The sequence below is a fragment of the Camelus dromedarius genome, chromosome 2 (assembly GCF_036321535.1).
Source record: "Camelus dromedarius isolate mCamDro1 chromosome 2, mCamDro1.pat, whole genome shotgun sequence".
Lineage (NCBI taxonomy): Eukaryota > Metazoa > Chordata > Mammalia > Artiodactyla > Camelidae > Camelus > Camelus dromedarius.
The window spans coordinates 50,648,924-50,667,932 of NC_087437.1; the positions used below are offsets into that span (position 1 = coordinate 50,648,924).

Consider the following 19,009-nt stretch of genomic DNA (forward strand, 5'->3'; position numbering starts at 1 on the left):
AATATAAACCCCCGCCATGGTAAAGAAAACATTTGCCACACTTGAGAACTCATTGATGCTGATCATCATGAGGCGGTCTGGCTGCTACCTAACAGAGGCAGAGAGGAACACATCTGATGCTCCTGTGATCCACTGGGACATCTCCCAGTACTCCCCTGCCCGGCTGTAACTGTAAGTGAGCAAGTAAAAGAACAGTAGCCAGACAAGAGTCTGGGACACCCACTACGCATGCCACCAGCAGAAGTGCCAGATGATGGGGGAAAGGATGTAGAATGAGCACGAGGGGGATGATGACTTAAATGAACAACCTAAGGATGACTGCAGCAGCAGGCACAGACATAGATTTAAGTAGGACTCCTACCATGTCCACTGGTAGAAATGTCCCCCTTGGGAACCAAGACCTCTAGACCCACTGAGGCTGAAGTTGCAGGGATGGGGAGGACAAATTCCCCATGTGGGTCACTAGGAGTGTGATAATGGATAAGGTCACAATTCATTTGACCTCTTGGCTACCAGATTCATATATTCTGCTTACTGATGGCATAGTGCCTGGAAGTGGCCATTGTTTTAAGGTGCATACTGCATCCTAAGGTTAGCACCCTGACCCCACAGTCTCCTGTCCAAACTGCTGCTCACCCTTGCCTTCAAGAGGCTGTTCCATGGCTCTTTCAGGCTGGCAGCAACTGAATATGAGGTAGGACCATTGGGTTGGTCATATACCTGCGGCCATTCCTCTTTTGCCGTAGAGTGAGTCCCTCAATCAAAGCAACATTCTGTGGTTGATCAGACACTATGTGAGTCCTCGAACAGCACTGCTGACTGAGGCACTCAAGGCAGGAAAGGTACATGTATCAGTGTCACTCAGGGTGAGTCACTGTACTTTCCAGCCTGGAGGGGCTGATGAAATCAACTGTTCTTAAGGGATAGTATCCAACCAAGGGCTCAGCCTGGATCTCTGTGCTGGCAGGTTGGACAGTCAGCAGTGGCAGTAGCTAGATCGGTCTTGATGACAGGGAGCCCATGCTGCTAGGCCCATGCACAGCCTCCCAATCTGCTGCCAAGGCTGCTCCATTTACGAGCCCATTGTGCAGGTACTGGGATGCCAAGGAGGAATTTGTCTGACATCTCCTGGCCAAGTCATCCAGTTGGCTTGGTTTTTTGGTAACTTCTCTACAATGGATGTTCTCTGGGGAGCCTTAAAGCATGATACAAAGATTCTTACATTTTGGTTTCATGTCCATAGATCTATGAGCCTCTTTCCCAGTCAGACTGTGTTGTAATTTGATACTAGCTATTGTTCTAGAAGGGGTTGGGAGGAGAGGTGGGGTTATATCCCGAGGAGGTCTTATGTGTCTTACTGAGGCGTCCATCCTTGGGTGGAAGAGAAGGGCTTATCTTCCAACAAGGGGAAGTGGGCCACTTCTGCCAGCCTAGGGGAAAAGGGCATGTACCTATCCTCCAATTTTAGGGTCCCACATCTTCCCTATCAGGGCCTGACTCGCCTGCTTATCTACTGGCACTAGGATCCCAGAATAATCAGGCAGCAGACTTGCGTAGGCTGATAATTCATTCTTCTCTCAAGTAATGCCTTCTGCTGTAGGAGATAAGGGGATGAATATTGGAAAGAATGCCCTCTGATTCTCACAGTGTGCTTTAAATTGGCGATTAATCCCAGCCTGTCGCTTTCTTCAATGCATCAGTGGTGCTTGGGAATACCTTCCCAGTTCCACGTTCCTGATAGTTAGTATCTTCCCTAAACCTCTCAAATGCTAGAGACATTGCACCAGCTGGTACATCCCTGTCTGCCTATATCTGATCCCAGGTCACCACCAAGGAAGGTCTTAGCAACTGAATGACCACACAGGCCAGGGACCAGGAGTCCCAACCTTCCACCTACTACCAGCAATGGTGTCCTTGTTGCCATTTGGCCAGCAAGTGACCCAACACCAGAATCCCATCCTTTCTAGGACCTCTGCTGGTACTAACTGTCTTAGGTCTGGTTTCCCAGAAGCTGATTTGTGCAAGTGAGTTAAGGAGAAAGGCTTTCAGTTGAAATGTGTAAGGCAATGAGGGCAGAAGATGGAGCAAGGAAGAAGCCAGGCCCAGACGAGGGTTCAGCCAAAGTCTAGCATCAACCTGGTCCCCTGAGAAATGCTGGAGTCTTGATGGCACCACAAGTATCTCATCTTGAGGCAGAAGGGCTGGTTTCTGTACCCTAAATCAGTCAGCCGTTGGCTGGCTGTAAGCTGCCCTTGAGGGAGGCCATAACCTTTCAGGCATTGCCAGGCCGGATGGCTCTGGTCAGTTGAGGGTAATTCAGAAGATTATAACTGAAAGGCAAGTGCACCTGACTAACAAAAAGGTCTCAACAGCCTCAACTACTGTGTGTGGGTTTTTTGAAATTAAAAAAGTTAATAGATTTTATTTTTAGAGCAGTTTTATGTTTACAGAAAAACTGAGCAGAAAGTACAGAGAGTTTCCATAAGACCCTTCATCACTCTCCCCCCACAGTTTCTCTTATTAACATTATGGTACGTTTGTAACAATTGATAAACAAATATGGATATGCTATTATTAACTAAAGTCCATAGCTTACATGAGGGTTCACTCTTTGTATTGTACAGTTCTATGGGTTTTGATAGATGCATGATGTCATGTATCTACCAGTATAATATTGTACAGAACAATTTCACTACCTAAAAATCTCCTGTGCTCCACCCATGCATTTCCCACCTCCTACCCTGAACCCCTAGTAACTACTGATCTTTTTACTGTCTCTCTAGTTTTCTCTTTTCCAGAGTGTCATATAGTTGGAATCATACAGTGTGTAGCCTTTTCAGACTGGCTTCTTTCACTTAGCAATATGCATTTAAATTTCCTCCATATCTTTTCATGGTTTGATAGCTTATTTCTTTTTGTTGCTGAATAATAGCCCACTGTATGGATGTACTATAGTTTGCAAGTCATCTGTTAAGGGAGAAGCTGAGCTATGACTTGATCAAGGGACAGTACTGAGGGATAAAGCCAGTTATTTAGAAGTTGGAAAATCTGGTTTTATCTTTTCTTTTTTAACAAGCCAACACAAAATCTCCACAGGAAAACAAAACAAAAAAATTTCTTACCTCCCAGAGATTCTGTTACATAGAAGGATAAGCTTTATCACGCAAAGAAAATTTAAGGACTATATTCTATGAACTCTCACCAGCCACAATTTTTCTCAAGCCTTACTTTTCCTGGTCTGTACTAAGAAGAAAATGGGTCATATTTCATTTTTCAAATACAAAATTTTATAACACACATTTACACCCTAACTGAAAATAACTGCCTTATTAAATAGCATTGTCATTAGTAGTTGCTGACTAATACTGAAAATTCAATTTCTTAATTACATGGCTGTCTTGCTGTTAATTAGCCATTTCATGCTCATTAGCATCCAAGGCTCTAGAAGTCTGAAGGAGAAACACACACCAGTTAGCCTTGCGCTGGAGTAGGGGTCTGTCTGTGTATGTTTCCTTAATGACTTTTTGTGCTCTATATGTGCTAAATAAGTGTATTTTGAAGTAAAACTCCTTTCAGAGGCCCTTTCCAAATAAAGTATATGCCTGAAGACATATTTTATGTTCCACCAAACCAATCACATGATAATCTAAAACCAAAAATCTCAAATGCTAAGTTCCAGAGACTTCAATTATGGGCAGTGAGTGATAAAAGCATAAAGTAGGTCTTTGGAAATGATTATCTTTAGTTTAAATAGTCAAGGAAAGAAAAGATGACAACAGAAAGAGCACATTCAAGCCCCATAAACAAATAATCTATCATGTCATTAAAATACAAAATATAAAAATTTGTTACCTTTTTGATCCCATGCCTAATTCTGCCTTCCAGAAAATGGACACACAAGGAAGTTAGTGCTGAGTCTTATGGAGAAGCCCCTGATCACGTGCTACTAATCTTTCCAAGGAGAGCTTTGGGAGGAGGTGAAATCCCTAACTCCTGGATAGATCAAGAAACATAGTGCCACCATCCAGTGCCTTTATTCCAAAGCAGAGACATTCTGGCAATGCTCTGATCCCTACAACCATTTCCTTAAGAGGACAAAGTTCTCAGTGTGAAACATTTGCCCTTCATTTTCATTCTGGTCTAGTTGGATCCACCCAAATAAATAGCAGGAAATCAATTTTATACCTTTCTTCTCACTCACATAATTAAGGAAGGGCTGAGACTCGGGCAATGTCTTCCTCAGCTTCTTAGCAGAGCTGGTATCACCCCCCTGCTTTCATACCCCACTCTCCCATTGGATCCTACCTTGAGTCCTACATGGCTGGGGACTGGGTCTTTGCTCCTGGTAGCTCTTTTCATATTTTCAGTCCAGGGTACAAATTCCACTTCATTGTCTTTGCTTTAGAGAAATACACATGAACGTTGAACCACTGGAAAGGAGGGCACATATGTGCCTTCCTCCCTACACTAGTTGGAATGGCGCTGGCTCACACCAGATTATCCCCAGCTAAAGCCTCGTGGGCCTGCTTCATCCTCCTCCTCCACCTGTGGTCTAAGACGTGCCCCAGGTCTCTGGATGACATTCAGCAAAAGAACATTCAAGGGCTACCACCTGCTGGGTTATCTTACGCACCTAACTGGCTGCGAATCTTAAAGTGAGAGAGGTGAGGAGATGGAATCCCCTTCATTGTCTCCAAAGCTATTTCATTGGCTCACAATAGCTCCCTCCTGCCCTCTTCTCCGTCCTGAAGTGCCAGCTATTATAGTAACTCCTTTGGGTTAGATGAGCTCCACAAATAGGCACTTACTAGGCACTGGAGGTCTGAGATGAATAAGATGCGCCCTGAGCTAAACCTCACCTCCTAGCTCCGCTTGCAGAGTGGTTTGCTAGTCTGATGGGATCAGGCAATGAGTCCTTTTATTTGTTTATTCACTAAACATTTACCGAGTACCAAGTGCCAGGCCTTTGTATGATATGAGGCCTGCAGGGAGGTAAAACCAATAAGACAACCTCTATGCTGTAGAGGAAATTCCAGATCTAGCTGGGAGAAAAACTAAAGCACATTGTAAAATTATAATATAGCAAGTTAAATACTGTGATAGGGTCCTCCTTAAGAGCGTGGATGAGAGAGAAGGAGGGGAGACTCAGCTTCTACCAGAGCCTTCACCCCTTCCCATCACTACCAGCTTTGTTTTAGGGCCCGGGGTGCCTCTATTAGGAACAGGCCAAATGAGCCTAAAAAACTAAGCAGGCTCTACCAGAACTGGATCACAGTCTCCAGGTGTATTCAACAAGCACTTTTTGGGTACATCCTGAGTGCCTTGGACAGGGAGAGGAATTACAGATGGAGAGTTCCTAAGTGAGCAGGAGCAGGTGGGGTAAGGAGCACAAATGAGGACTTGACCCTGAAAGATGTGTGAGTGCATCTTCCTCCAGACAAGGAGGAACGGAGAGAGAATGATGATCAGGAGTGTTCCTAGTGGAGTAAGGGAAGCTGAACGAGTTAACATCAGAGGGTAACTTTGCCTACTCAGCAAAGTAGGAGGCAGGAAAGTCTGGTGAAAACAAGAGTAGAACTGGAGGTTCTCATAGGAAAGTTCCAGAAAACAGTCAGAAGCAAGGGCAAGTCTGGGAGGTTTCAAGATGGCAGGCATGACTCAACTGCAACAGAGCAACTAAGTATTAGGAAAGATACCCTAGGCTGGCAGTGGGGGCGGGGAGCTAATATTTTTTAATTAGAAAAATTAATTTAAATTAAATGAAAATTTAATTGGAAATCCCTTGTAATAAGCTAAATGTTGAAGAAAATCAATGAAAGTGATCATGTAGAATTAACAGGAACTATCTGTAACATTTGACACCTTTTTAAGAAAAAATCAGTATACACCTAGTGCTTGCTTTTCAAACTGTAGACTCCCTTGGGCTGAAATTTAAAAAAAAAAGATCAGCATTCTGAAACATAAGCCAATTGGAATAGATTGTACACGCTGATTTTATACACACATACAAACACAGAACACTACAAAAATACATGAAAGTGTGTAGATCTTGGTCTTACTTCCCCAGCAATTTGGAAAACGTTTCTGCAGTCCCAGCTCACTTGGCCCTGGCATCCTCCCCCACTTCTTTCCCATCCTGCTGCATCTCCTGTGCGCCTTGATTCTTAGTCCATCCAAGTTTCCATAGTTAGCTCCATGAGCACTGAATTAAGGAATAAACAATGTGCCCATGAAGTGCTCATTTTTCCCACCAGAGCCCAATTACATGACTTGGTGAGAGAAGGATCATGAATCTCTCAAACAGTGATAAGAATCACATCCTTTGTTCAGGTGTTGTCCCAGCTGTGAGAACAGCCCCAGGTCTCAGCCCCCAGTGGCCCCATTGCCTACAGCAGCATTAAGATCAAATGTCTCAGCCTGATATTTGAGGCTTACCTCCTTCTCTCTCAATCTCATTTCCTTCCACTCTACCCATGAAGCTCTGAAGCCAGGCTCCAAGTCACAACTGAACATGCTCGCTTGGAGGCAGCATGGTGATTTTCAAGAGTTCCTAGGTCCACTTTTGTTACCCATGTGACAGGCACAAGTTGCCCAGTTGCTGGGATGATCCTGCAGCCTGGATTTCCCACCTCGTGCTCTGGTCTCTGCCAGGACCAGGGCTGTGCCTTGTGTCCACACACCGTGCAGCCCCTGCAGAGCTGCCTGCCCCTAGAGTCCCTCCCCAGGAGCCTGATCATCCCCCAGTCTCTCTAGACCTCCTGGTCACAGGTGGTCAGGCCACAAGTGAAGACTGTCCCCAACCGCAGTACCTGCCACCCTCCTTGACTTGCACTGCTGTGTCCTACACATGGGGTTACACTCCTCTTTTCTGCCAAGACCCTCTGACTCTGTAAGTCCCTCTGGGCACAAGGGCCCTTCTGCCTGGCTGTCTCCAGAGGCCCTGTCTCCACACCCCTCAGTGGCACTGGTGCCGTTCCTGCCACCTGAGAGGCCCCTGTCACCGGGGTCCCGTGTGCCTTGCCAGTGTGCACGGAATTTTCATGCCCAGCAGCCCCAGGTTAAAGGTGGTGTGGGGCAGTGTAGGAAGAACTGGGGTAACAATGCCGTGTGTGTCAGAGCTGTGTAAAGTGCTCGACAGGCGTAAGGTCCTGGTGGTCCTGGTTTGGCAACCTTTGAAACCTCTCTCCCCTGTTGCCTGATGCCCCCGAGTCTGCGTTCTGCCCTGGAGTCTCATCAGCCAAGGGCCCCACTCCTGCTTACTCACCCATGGGGCTCTGAGGCCCCTCTGAATTCCGAGAGCCTTGCTGTTGGCATCACTCACCATGACATTTCATCAGACACTGCTTGTGAGACAGGCTCAGGAGACTTGGCTCTGCTGCTGAAAAGTTGTGTAAAATTTACCTTCTGCTTGCCTGTCTGTAGAAGGCAGAAGCTGGGACCACACCCTGGGCCTATCTTCCAGTTCAATATGGTTTTAGTTTTTTAATCTAAATTATATGCTAGGGTCTGGTTCTGCTTATCTGTATTTTACATTCCTGTCAAAACCTAGCACGCATAGTGCTAGGACTTGAGGAACTCTTGAGAAATGTGTTTCTGAATTATTAACTGAATAAATACTATGACCTCATAAAGTGTTTTTCTGTGGCGCAGGGAAGGGCAAGGTGATCTAGTTAAAATCTAGACGGTAGACTAAGCTCAATATTGTTAAGGTGTCAGTTCTCACCAAATTAATGTATAGATTTTACACAATTCCAAACGAAATCCCAGCAAGCTCTCTTACAGAAATAGACAAGCTGATTCTAAAATACATACAGAACTGTAAAGGATTTTATAACTTTAAAAAGGAAGAACAATGTTGAAGGACTCAATCTGATTTAAAAACATTATAAAGCTACAGTAATCAAGATAGTGAGGTACTGATGTCAAGACAGAGAAACAGATCAATTGAACACAATAGAACATCCAGGAATAGATGCACTGATGTAAATAGTCAACTGGAGGAAGAAGAGTCTTTTCAACAAATGGTGGTACAACAACCATTAATGTGCACAAAACTGAACTCTGATCGACACTTCATACCGTATACCATGAAAAAAACCCCTCAGAATGGATCAGAGACCTAAATGTGAAACTTAAACTATAAAACATCTAGGAGAAAACATAGGAGAAAATCTTTGTGACCTTTTGACAAATATTTCTTAGGTATAACACCAACAGTATGATCCATAATTTTAAAAAAGTTGGATTTCATAAAAATTAAAATCTTCTGCTCATCAGAAGATACTCTTAGGAGAATGAAAAACTAAGCCACATACTGAAAGAAAATATTTGCAAAGCATATGTCTAATAAAGGACTTTTATCTGAAATATATTAAAGAAACTCTCAAAACTAAATAATAAGGAAACAATGAACAAAAGATTTGAACAGACCCTTCACCAAAGAAGATATGTGGATGGCAAAGAAGCACACAAACAGATGCTCAAGCATTAGTCACTAGGGAAAAGCAAATTAAAACCTCAGTAACATGCCACTATGCACCTATTAGAAAGATTAAAGTTAAAAAGACTGACAATACCACGTGTTGGTGAGGATGCGGAGCAAGTGGAGCTTTCATACACTGCTGTGGGAGTATAAGATGGTATAACCACATTGGAAATAGCTTTTAATTTCATTAGAAGTTAAGCATGCACCTGTTATATGGCCTAATCATTACACTTTTAGGTATTTACTCAAGAGAAATGAAAACGTATGTCCACAAAAAGGTTTGTACTCAAATGTTCATAGCAGCATTATTCAGAATAGCCCCTCAAAAGTGGAAACAAACCAAATGTATATTAACAGGTAAATGGATAAGTAAACTGAGGGTATATCCAAACAATGGAATGCCACACAGCAACTAAAAGGAATGTATTATTGCTGCACAAAGCAACATGAATGATTAAATCTGAAAAAAATGATGCTATGGTAGAGAAACCAGACCAGTAAAAGCACATGCTATATGATTTCTTTATGGAATTCTAAAAAAAATCAAATTAATCTATTATGACAGAAAAATCAGTGATCATCTGGAGAGTAGTGGGGAGTGAGGATGGGGCAAGAGATAGGTAATAAAAAGGGACATGAGGAAAATTTTGAGGGTGAAGAAGTGTTCATTATCTTGATTGTGGTGATGCTTTCACAGGTGTGTAAATATGTCAAAACTCAACAAATTGTAAACTTTAAATATATATAATTTATTATGTCAATTATAACTCAATAAAGCTGTGTTTTTTTCAATAAGGCTATTTTTAAAATAGTAGTTTAAGTCCAGAAACTTTAATAAGCTAAAATGCATATTTCCAGGCATTAGCTGTAGCTATCCTAATTCTACAGTTCTAGGGTAGGACCCAGAAATTTGCATTTGTAATAAGCTCTTCAAGTAATTCCAATACAGGTTGTCCCTGAACCACCATTTATGAAACTCTGGTCTAGGGAGTAAGGATTTCTAGAACAATCTTGTGATTAGAATGTTTGTTTCTTGGGACAAGTAACTTTTTCTACTAGGGTTGTTATATCTTTCTGTACTATGCTCCCAGAGCACTCATAGTTAATTACTGTAACATAATTTTAGCATACTATTAATAGTTCAAAAGCGAAACTAAATCAGTTTTTCCCCATCTTACCTTTACAGAAGTTAAAAATCAATTATATGATCTTGTTTCTATTTCCTGGCAGAGGCCTAGAGTTTAAATTAAGAACTTATGATACTTGGTTGTAACCAAAAGCTGATGTAGTGGTTTTCCAATCACGCCTCTTAGTTTAACTTTTTCCACATCTTATGATGCACACCCACCCTCACATCCTCCTGATCAGTTAGTGATCAGAGAAGATACAGAAAAAGTGTGAAATGGTTGCATTCCTGCTAAGACTCTGAAGACAAAGTTATCTTTTCATATTTATATAATTTTTCTTACTAAACAATATAAACTATGGCTAGTATAAATCATAGGAGATAGATTTTCCACATGCGACTAGCATTTCTTAACACCAGCAACACTACCTGAAGGAAATATTAGAACTCAGATGATTAAGAATGTAGATTTTCCTATCTAATATCAATTGAAAAGACAAACGTGAAAGGGTAGAGCCTACTCAAAGATGATTTCTAATTTTTAAAAGAAATACATTGAGTGACATCTGTGAAAATGGTGCAGGGAAAAAAAAAAAACCCAAAAATTCTCTCCATGAAAGAATGGAAAAAACTGGCAAAAATAGTCAGATACAATATTTTCAAAACACCAGAAATTAAACAGTGGCTTACAGCAATCAGGAGAACATTAATTCAAGAAGACTGGATGAATCTCAGTATGACCAGTGAGCTTTGAGGTGTTTAGTTTCCCTTCTTACCTTTTCTTCTTGGCGGTAGCCTTAGAAACCAAAGCCTGAGATTCTGGTGAAAATTAGTAAATTGGCAGCTGTAGGAGGGGGCAGAACAGGGTTGGAGATCCTTCAAAGTCTCATTTCCAGAAAACTATCATTTGACTTATCTGGGGTTTCCTTGGAATACTCTACTTGCAAGACGGTCTTTATTAAGCATTAACAAACAGCTTGCTCAATGTGAAAAGTCTTTTTCCCAGGAGCAATTGTAGAAAATGTCTAGAGACAATTGTCTAACTTCTTGGCTGCCTGAGGCATTGGATAACAGCTGGCCCAAGAATAAGCTAATCAAAAAGTTTAAAAGGAAATACTTGAGAATAAGATATCCATAGTGGCTTTGAACTCCAAAATATTCCTGAGAATCTAGGAGGCCATTGTGCACATGCCCAGAGCTGTGTGCATGCTCAGGAAAGATAAGAGAAGGCCTTATGTTCTCACCTCCACTGATCTTGAGGCTTTGCACAAACAAGAAATGAAGGCTAAGGTGGAACTGTCATTGTCTGGATAAGTATGGAAGGTATACCCCAATATCCATACAGAGACTCTTAACAAAGACTGGAATATTTATTGGTTTCAGATGTTTAAGGAAATCTCTGCCCAGTCATGAACTGAGTAGAGACTTCAGCGGCCTCACACGACAATGAACATAGATTTTATAGGATTAATTCAGAAAAGTCACTAAAACAAACAAGCAAACCAAAACAACAAACAGTAACAACAACAAATACTGGAGATAGAGGAAAATCTGATTTCTGGAGTTGCCACATTATGTTATTTTAAATGTCCAGTTTTCAAAAAAAAGTAATAAGACATGCAGAGAAATAAGAAGTATGGTGCGTGCGCACACACACACACACACACACACACACACAAAAGCAGTCAATAGAAACTGTCCCTGAGGAAGCCAAGACATTGCACTTCCTAGGCCAAGACTTTAAATCATCTATTTAAAAAATGTTTAGAATGAAAGGAAACTATATATTAGGAACTAAAGGAAAGTATGAAAAAAAAACTTTCATCAAAGAGAATATAAATAGAAATTATATTTTAAAAGGGCCAAATAGTTATTTTGAGTTGAAAAGTGTAAGAATTGAACTGAAAAATTCACTAGAGTGGCTCAATATCAGATTTCAACAGGCAGAAGAAAGAATCAGAGAACTTAGATATGGGTCAATTGAAACTATCCAGCTTAAGGAATAGAAAGAAAAAGAATGGGGAAAAAAAAAAAAAAAGAACAGAGCCTTAGAGACTTGTGGGATACCACCAAGCATATCAACATACACATGACGGGAGTCCAGAGGAGAGAAACAAAGAGGTTAAAGGAATACTTAAAGAAATAATGGAAGAGACTTCAAAAGTTGATGAAAAACACTAATCTACACATCCAAGATGATCTACAAACTCCAAGAAATAAAAACTCGAAGAGATCCACACCTACACATAAAATAATCAAACTGTCAAAATACAAAGAGACATAGCCAAGATGGCAGAGTAGGAAAACCCTGATTTCACCTCCTTTCATAGGTACACCATAATTACACCTATTTTACAGAGCAATTATTGATTAGAATGACCTGAAGATTAGCAGAAAAGATTTGCCACATCTAAATATATAAAGAAGGAACCACAATGAGAAGGGTAGGAGGGGCAGAGAAGCAGAATAGTCAAAATCCGTACCCTTGGGGTAGGCAACCCACAAATGGGAGGATAATCACATTACAGACGTTCTCCTCAAGGAGAAAGGGGTACAAGTCTCATATTGGGCTCCCCAGCTTAGGGGTCCTGCACCAGGAAGATGAGCCCCTAGAACATTTGGCTTTGAAGGTCAGTGGGGATTACTTTGGGGAGAGTCAGATGGCTCTAGGAAATGGAGATTCCACTCTTAAAGGGCATGCACAAAATATCACATGCTCCAAGACCCAGGGCAGAAGCAGTTATTTGAAAGAAGCCTGGGTCAGACCCACTTGCTAATCTTGGAGAGCCTCCCAAAGAGGCAGGAGGCAACTGGGACTCCCTCTGGGGATACAGATACTGGCAGCAACCATATTTGAGAGCTCATTGCAAGTACCACTTTGGAATCCTCCCCCTAGATTCTTAGTATTGGGACACAGCCCCACCCACCAGCAGGCCTGCTGCCCTAGGACCCCCTGAGCCCCCCAGGGACTTAGCCCTACCTACCAGAGGGACCAGGACCCAGTCCCGCCTATGAGCCATGCAGCCAGCTGCATCAGGACCTAAAAGCTCCACTTACTAGCAAGCTGGCTGCCTCCTCCACAAGGCAGAGCCTGGAAGTCAACTGGAATCAGGGCCAGCCCTGCCTGCAAATGCACTTACAGTAGTCAGCCCCACCACAACAGAAGGGTCCACACAGCCCATACAGGAGGCAGCCCTAGAGCATATCACTCTGGTGACCAAAGAGGAGTGTGCTGTTGGGCCTCATAGAACATCTCCTACATAAGGCCACTTCTCCAACATTGGGAAATGAAATTGACCTACCTAGAATACATAGAAATGAAAACAGAGAATTAGGCAAAATGAGGACAGAGGAAGATACTCTAAATGAAGGAATACGATAAAACCCCAGAACTAAGCAAAGTGAAGATAAGCAATCTAGTTAGTAAAGAGTTGAAGGTAGTGATCATAAAGATACAGGGAGAAATTTAAAAGGAGTTAGAAAATATAAAGAAAAACCAAGCAGAGCTGAAGAATACAATAACAGAAATAAAAAATACTCTAGAAGGAATAGACAGTAGATGAGATGAACACGTGTAGTTTACTGTACAGGAATCATACCACAACAAAGGTGTTAAAAAAAAAAACCCCAGTAGATTAGATGATACAGATGAGTGGATCAGCAAACTGCAAGACAGAATAGTGGAATCAACCAAGCCGACCAGAAAAAAGAAAAAAAGAATTCTGGAGTTTCCTCAAAAAATTAAAAATAGAACTACCATACAATTCAGCAATTCCACACTTGGGTATTTATCTGAAGAAAACAAAAACACTAAATCAAAAAGATGGCTGCACCACAATGTTCACTGCAGGATTATTTACAACAGCCAAGATATGGAAGGAACCTAAGTGTCAATTGATAGATGAATGGATAAAGATGTGGTTTATATATACAACAGAATATTATTCAGCCATAAAAAGGATGAAATCTTGCCATTTATGACAACATGGGTGGACATAGAGGGTTTTATGGTAAGTAAAATAAATCAGACAGATACAAAAATACTGTATAATATCACTTATATGTGGAATCTAAAAAATAAGTAAATGAACAAACATAACAAAACAGAAACAGAGTTATACATACAGAGAAAAAACAGGTGATTGCCAGAGGAGACGTGGGCAGGGGTAGGAAAGATAGGTGAAGGATATTAAGAGGTACAAATTTCCAGTTACAAAATAAATTAGTCATAGGGATGAGATGTGCAGCATGGGAAATATAGTCAATACTTTGCAATAACTTTGTATGGTGACAGATGGTTATTAGGATTATCATGGTGATAATTTTGTAATGTATAGAAATATCAAACCACTATGTTGTGCACCTGGAACTAACATAGTGTTGTAGGTCAATTACCCTTCAATTAAAAAACCAAAAAAACAAAGAGAAAATCTGGAAAGCAGCAAGAGAAAAGCAATTTGTCACATACAACAAATCCTTAAAATAAGATACATACTTGATTTCTTGTTAGAAACTATGGAGGCCACAAAATAATCAGATGATACATTCAAAATGCTTGAAGAGAAAGACTCTCAACTGAGAATTCTACATCATGGCCAATTGATTTTTATTAGGGTACTGTCTTAGCCAGTTTAGGCTGCTATGATAAAGTATCACAGACTGGGTAGCTTATAAACAACAGAAACTTATTTCTCATAGTTCTGGAGTTTAGAAGTCTGAGATGAGGGTGCCAGCAAGGTAGAGTTCTGGTAAGAGCCCTCCTCTGGGCTGCAGGTTGTTGACTTCTCATTGTGTCCTCACATACCAGAGAGCAGAGAGAGGAAGCAAGCTGTGTGGCATTTACAAGGGCACTAATCCCATTAATGAGGGCTCCACCCTCATGACCTCATCTACTCCTCACTAGCTCCCAAAGGTTTCACTTCCTAATTCCATTACATTGGAGGGGTGCATAGAGTTTCAACATACCAATTTTGGAAGAAAACAAACATTGTTATGTCACTTGTGCCAAGACCATTCAGTAGGGGAAAGAATAGTCTTTACAACAAATGTTTCAAGGACAACAGGATAGCCACATGTTAAAGAGTGAATTTACCTCTAATCCATACCATGTACAAAAATTAACTCAGAATGTATCAAAGGCCTAAATGTAAAGGTTAAAACTAAATTCTTAGAAGAAAGCACACGTGTAAATTTTTTGAGCTTGGATTAGGCAATGGTTTCTTAGATATGATGCCAAAACACAAACAACAAAGAAAAAATAGATAAAATCATAAATATTAAAAACTTCTATGCTTCAAAAGATATATCATCAAGAAAGTGAAAAAAGACAACCCACAGAACGGGAAAAATATTTGCAAATCATACATCTGATAAGAGTCTAGTATCTAGAATGTATAAATAATTTTTATAACTCAACCAGAAAAAGAAAAATAACCTAATTAAAAATGGGCAAGGAGTTAGACATCTCTTCAGAGAAAATATACAAATGGCCAATAAACACATGAAAAGATGTTCAAAATCAATAGCATTTTGGAAATGCAAATCAAAACCACAATGAGCTACCACTTCACAAACACTAAGATAGCTATAATAATGATTTAAAAAAAAGGATAATAACAAGCGTCAGTGAGGAAGAGAAGAAAATGGAACTATTAACAACTTGTTGCTGATGCAAACAAGAAATGGTGCTATGGCTTTGGAGATTCCTCAGAAAGTTAATATAGAATATAAAGTTACCATATGGCTCAGTAATCCTATCTATCTATCTATCTATCCATCTATCTACCGTTTATGCCAGAGAATTGGAAACACAGGTTCACAGAAAAACTTGTACACCAGTTTCCACAGCAGCATTATTCACAATATCTCCAAAGTGGAAACAACCCAACTGTGTATCAGCTGAAGAATGGATAAACGAATGTGGTATATCCATACAATGCACTATTATTCAGCCATGGAAAGGAATGAACTACTGATACATGCTACAACACAGATGAACACTGAAAAAAAAATCATGCTGAGTGAAAGACAACTAGACAGAAAGTCTCACATTTTATATGATTCCATTTATACAAAATGTCCAAAATAAGAAAATCCATAGAGACAGAAAGCAGTTTGGCAGGGGCTGGAGTCAGGGGAGAAGATGGGGAATGATTGCTGACGGGCACAGGGGTTTTGTGGGGGTGGGTAATGAGTATGTTCTGGAATTAGACAGTGGTGATGGTTGCACATCCTTGTGAACTAGACTAAAACCCAAAGAACTGTACACTTTAAGAGTGAATTTTATGGTATATTAATTGTGCCTCAAGCTTAAAAAAGTAGTGCAGCTTCTAAAAGTTACATCAGTCATTTAAATCTCTATTAACAGCCTATTTTCTTGGGTGGCTTTGGGATTTTAGATTGAGAAAGTTGATCTTAGCAATTAGGTGTGTGGAGGGGGAAACAACTAAAAGGGACACACATACACACAACCACAAAAACCCCCACACAATCTAAAGCAAGCACAGGTGCTTCCAGGTACTATGAACATGTGCCCACAGTTATTTTCCAGGCAAATCATTTTCTTTAACAATATTCCCACTACAAAGCTGGAATCAGTATAACTCTCCAGACTAAAGTTAGCAGGGGTAACCCTACCTTTAATATTGTTTTGTTGTTCCATCAATAATTTACTTATTTCTGAAAACCAACAATCTCTGATTTCTTTTGAAGCTGCCTGCAATTACAGATAAGAGAATACTGTGAGTATCAGATCACCTGGAATATTAATTGGAAAGGACTTTCATTCTCTGAGCGCCTTTTGGAATGAGTTAGGAAACACTTGTCGAGTCATGGAACATGACAGGGAAAGAGTAGAAGACACCTATGGGGGAAGGCATGAATTTTACCTGCAAGATGTATTTCTCAAGTCCATTTTGGTGGGCGATTTCAAACTTTCTGTTGCTCCTCCTTCCAAGTTGGCGAATTGAAAGTGTCATCAACTATTGTAAAGAAAGAAGAAAAAATTTTATATCATCCTCTTTTTTTTTAAGTGAAAGCAAGTTTATTTAGAGAGATACATACTCTACAGACAGATTGGGGTCCGTCTCACTCAGAAGGGAAAGGGGCTTAGGAGATACATATCCCATAGGCAGAATGTGGGCCATCTCAAAAGGCAAGCGGGAAAGAAGCCAAGAGGTGTGGGGTGTTAATTTAAAGTAAAAGTAGATACACACTCCACAGACAGAGTGCGAGCCATCTCAGAAGGCAAGAGAGAGAGAAAGAGAGAAAGAGAGAGAGAGAGAGAAAGAGCGCGACAATATGATCCTCTTTTGATTTTAAAATCCTCCACATCAGCCACTCTAACCCTTTCTACCCTTGGTAGCCCTCTTCTTCCATCTTCCTTCCAAGTGTTGCGCTATCCTCTGTTAATGGCCTTAAGGAGCATAAAGCAATCTGGTACAATGTTATCTGTCTTCTCTTGTTCAAAGGACAACACAGACTGTATCTTTCCACATACAGAGCTGCAACCTTCAACCTTTAAGCAAAAGATCACCACTCCTTTAATATCTGAGTATTTCACAAATCTCTACATAATAGTAACTGAATTAGTATCCATTAAGAAACAGAAATAAGCAAAATTACTATGAATGAATTAACACTTCTAATCAGAAGAGCACAAATGTGTGTGTGTGTGTGTGTGTGATAGCTAGCTATGAAATATTTCCTATACAGGCCCGTGATACTGCTTGGTGTGGACATGGGTTCCTAGACCCCCAGGGTCAGGATGCTGTCTACACTTGTATGCAAAGGGTGCGTGCTTGAGAAGGGCAAGTCAAAGAGGAAATTCAGCCCATGCTCTAATCACCAAGTCCTTCCCTCTTCTGCCTGGAGGAAAGAGGGTGCTTTTTAATTACTTTGTCCAGACAGGCTGCCCTAGGGACCCTTTTCTCTACCCAGCACAAAGGCACCTGTGTGCCAGCTCTGGCCCTGGCTGGCGACTGATTACAAGCCCCGACTCTGGAGTCAGACAGTCCTGAGCGTGGATTCTCACTCTGTTGTGTGACATTTGGCAAGTTAACCTCACCTCTCTAAGCTTCAGTTCCCTATCTGTATAATAAGGTCATTTGTCTCCATAGGGTTGTGCTGACTCCTGGGTGCAGAAGGACCCCTTTACCTTGATAGACTTCTTAAAGCTGTAGTGAGGAGATAGACCCTGGTCACTGGGCTCCATTCGTATCTTACAGAACACTATGCCCCTTTCAAACAAATAGATTTGCCTCTGGCTGGGCTTAAATCGAATTAAGTCTTTCATCTTGTAACGATCCTTCTGAATGGTCCAGACGTTGAAAGAGCCATGCATCAACAGCTTCCCCAATTTTCCAATATCGTCCTTTGGGAAATGCAGACACATACACAAAGAGGCTGTTAAATTACTTGACAGGAAAAGAACGCTTAGGGGTCTGTTTTTAAATGACAAAGCATGCTTCTTTGAAGTTTACAGTCTTAAAAATGCCACTCAGGCTACTCTGTCACAAATCAAAACTAGTTTTGTGAGTTTCACTGAGCCTGGCAACATTCAGTTATATAAGGAAATAGTCTAGCTGTAGAAGGTAATAAACATAAAGCATGTTAGAAATACTTGAACTAAAGATATTGGTACTCTGATATTTTTGTACTGTAACTAATTTTAGCTAGCCGAATTCTATTTCCTCTTCTTTGTTTTTGATACAAGACACTATGTTAAAAGGGCAGGAAATTAATATAATTATGTTCAGGGGAGACAGAATCTTTTTGCTGCATTATGGATCGTTGGTAATCCATGTCTTCTGTCCGTATCCTAACATCTGCTTCAGGTATGTGAGAACCTGGGAACATGAGATTTGTTCTGAAAGGAGAAAGCTTAGGATGACATCATCTTTGTAACATTGTAATGGAAACGGTCATTACATTCAACTCTGTGTTTTTCACAGTGAGCGAACAGTGCAAAGATAATTTTAGAAGACTTTTTTTTTTTTTGCCTAGTCTCTTTGGCTCTAGGGCACACATATGATGCCTCTCCCTCTTCCATCAAGCCTGCCTTTCTCATATGTCTGGTTGAAAGTCCAAATGAGGTGACCCTGCCCTCTCTGAGCTCTAAAAGTTGTCTAGTGAGATGAGCTAGGGATGTGGTTTCATTTGGTATTTTTCAAAAATTATATCACTTATAGTAAATAATCAAGAATTTATTTCCCTGAATCAAAACTCCAAAAGGAAGAACTATTTGAACAGGACCAGGACAGAGAAATTTCCCTGATTTACATCTAGCTGAGATAAATCCCTACAATTTCTGATAGTTAATATTTAGACATGTACATTATGTAATTAGGCATTTTTATAATTTATTATTTCTATCAAACTGTGAATATCTTTTTTCTAAA

The 19,009-nt window shown here is 40.7% G+C and overlaps 1 protein-coding gene across 13 annotated transcripts in view; it reads right to left on the reverse strand.

Moving 5' to 3' along the window:
• Positions 1 to 19,009, reverse strand: part of MCF2L2 (MCF.2 cell line derived transforming sequence-like 2) — a 210,608-nt gene that overhangs the window by 10,326 nt on the left and 181,273 nt on the right. For 8 of the 13 annotated variants that reach the window (XM_031451998.2, XM_031451989.2, XM_031451983.2 and 5 more), the window contains 3 exons: positions 17,767 to 17,982; positions 16,499 to 16,591; positions 16,248 to 16,326 (listed from right to left, as the gene is read on the reverse strand). In XM_031451998.2, coding sequence (XP_031307858.1) covers positions 16,248 to 16,326; positions 16,499 to 16,591; positions 17,767 to 17,982 — 388 coding nt within the window. The remainder of the gene's footprint in view (positions 1 to 16,247; positions 16,327 to 16,498; positions 16,592 to 17,766; positions 17,983 to 19,009) is intronic. The other 5 variants (XM_031452036.2, XM_031452021.2, XM_031452010.2 and 2 more) reach the window with 2 other exon arrangements.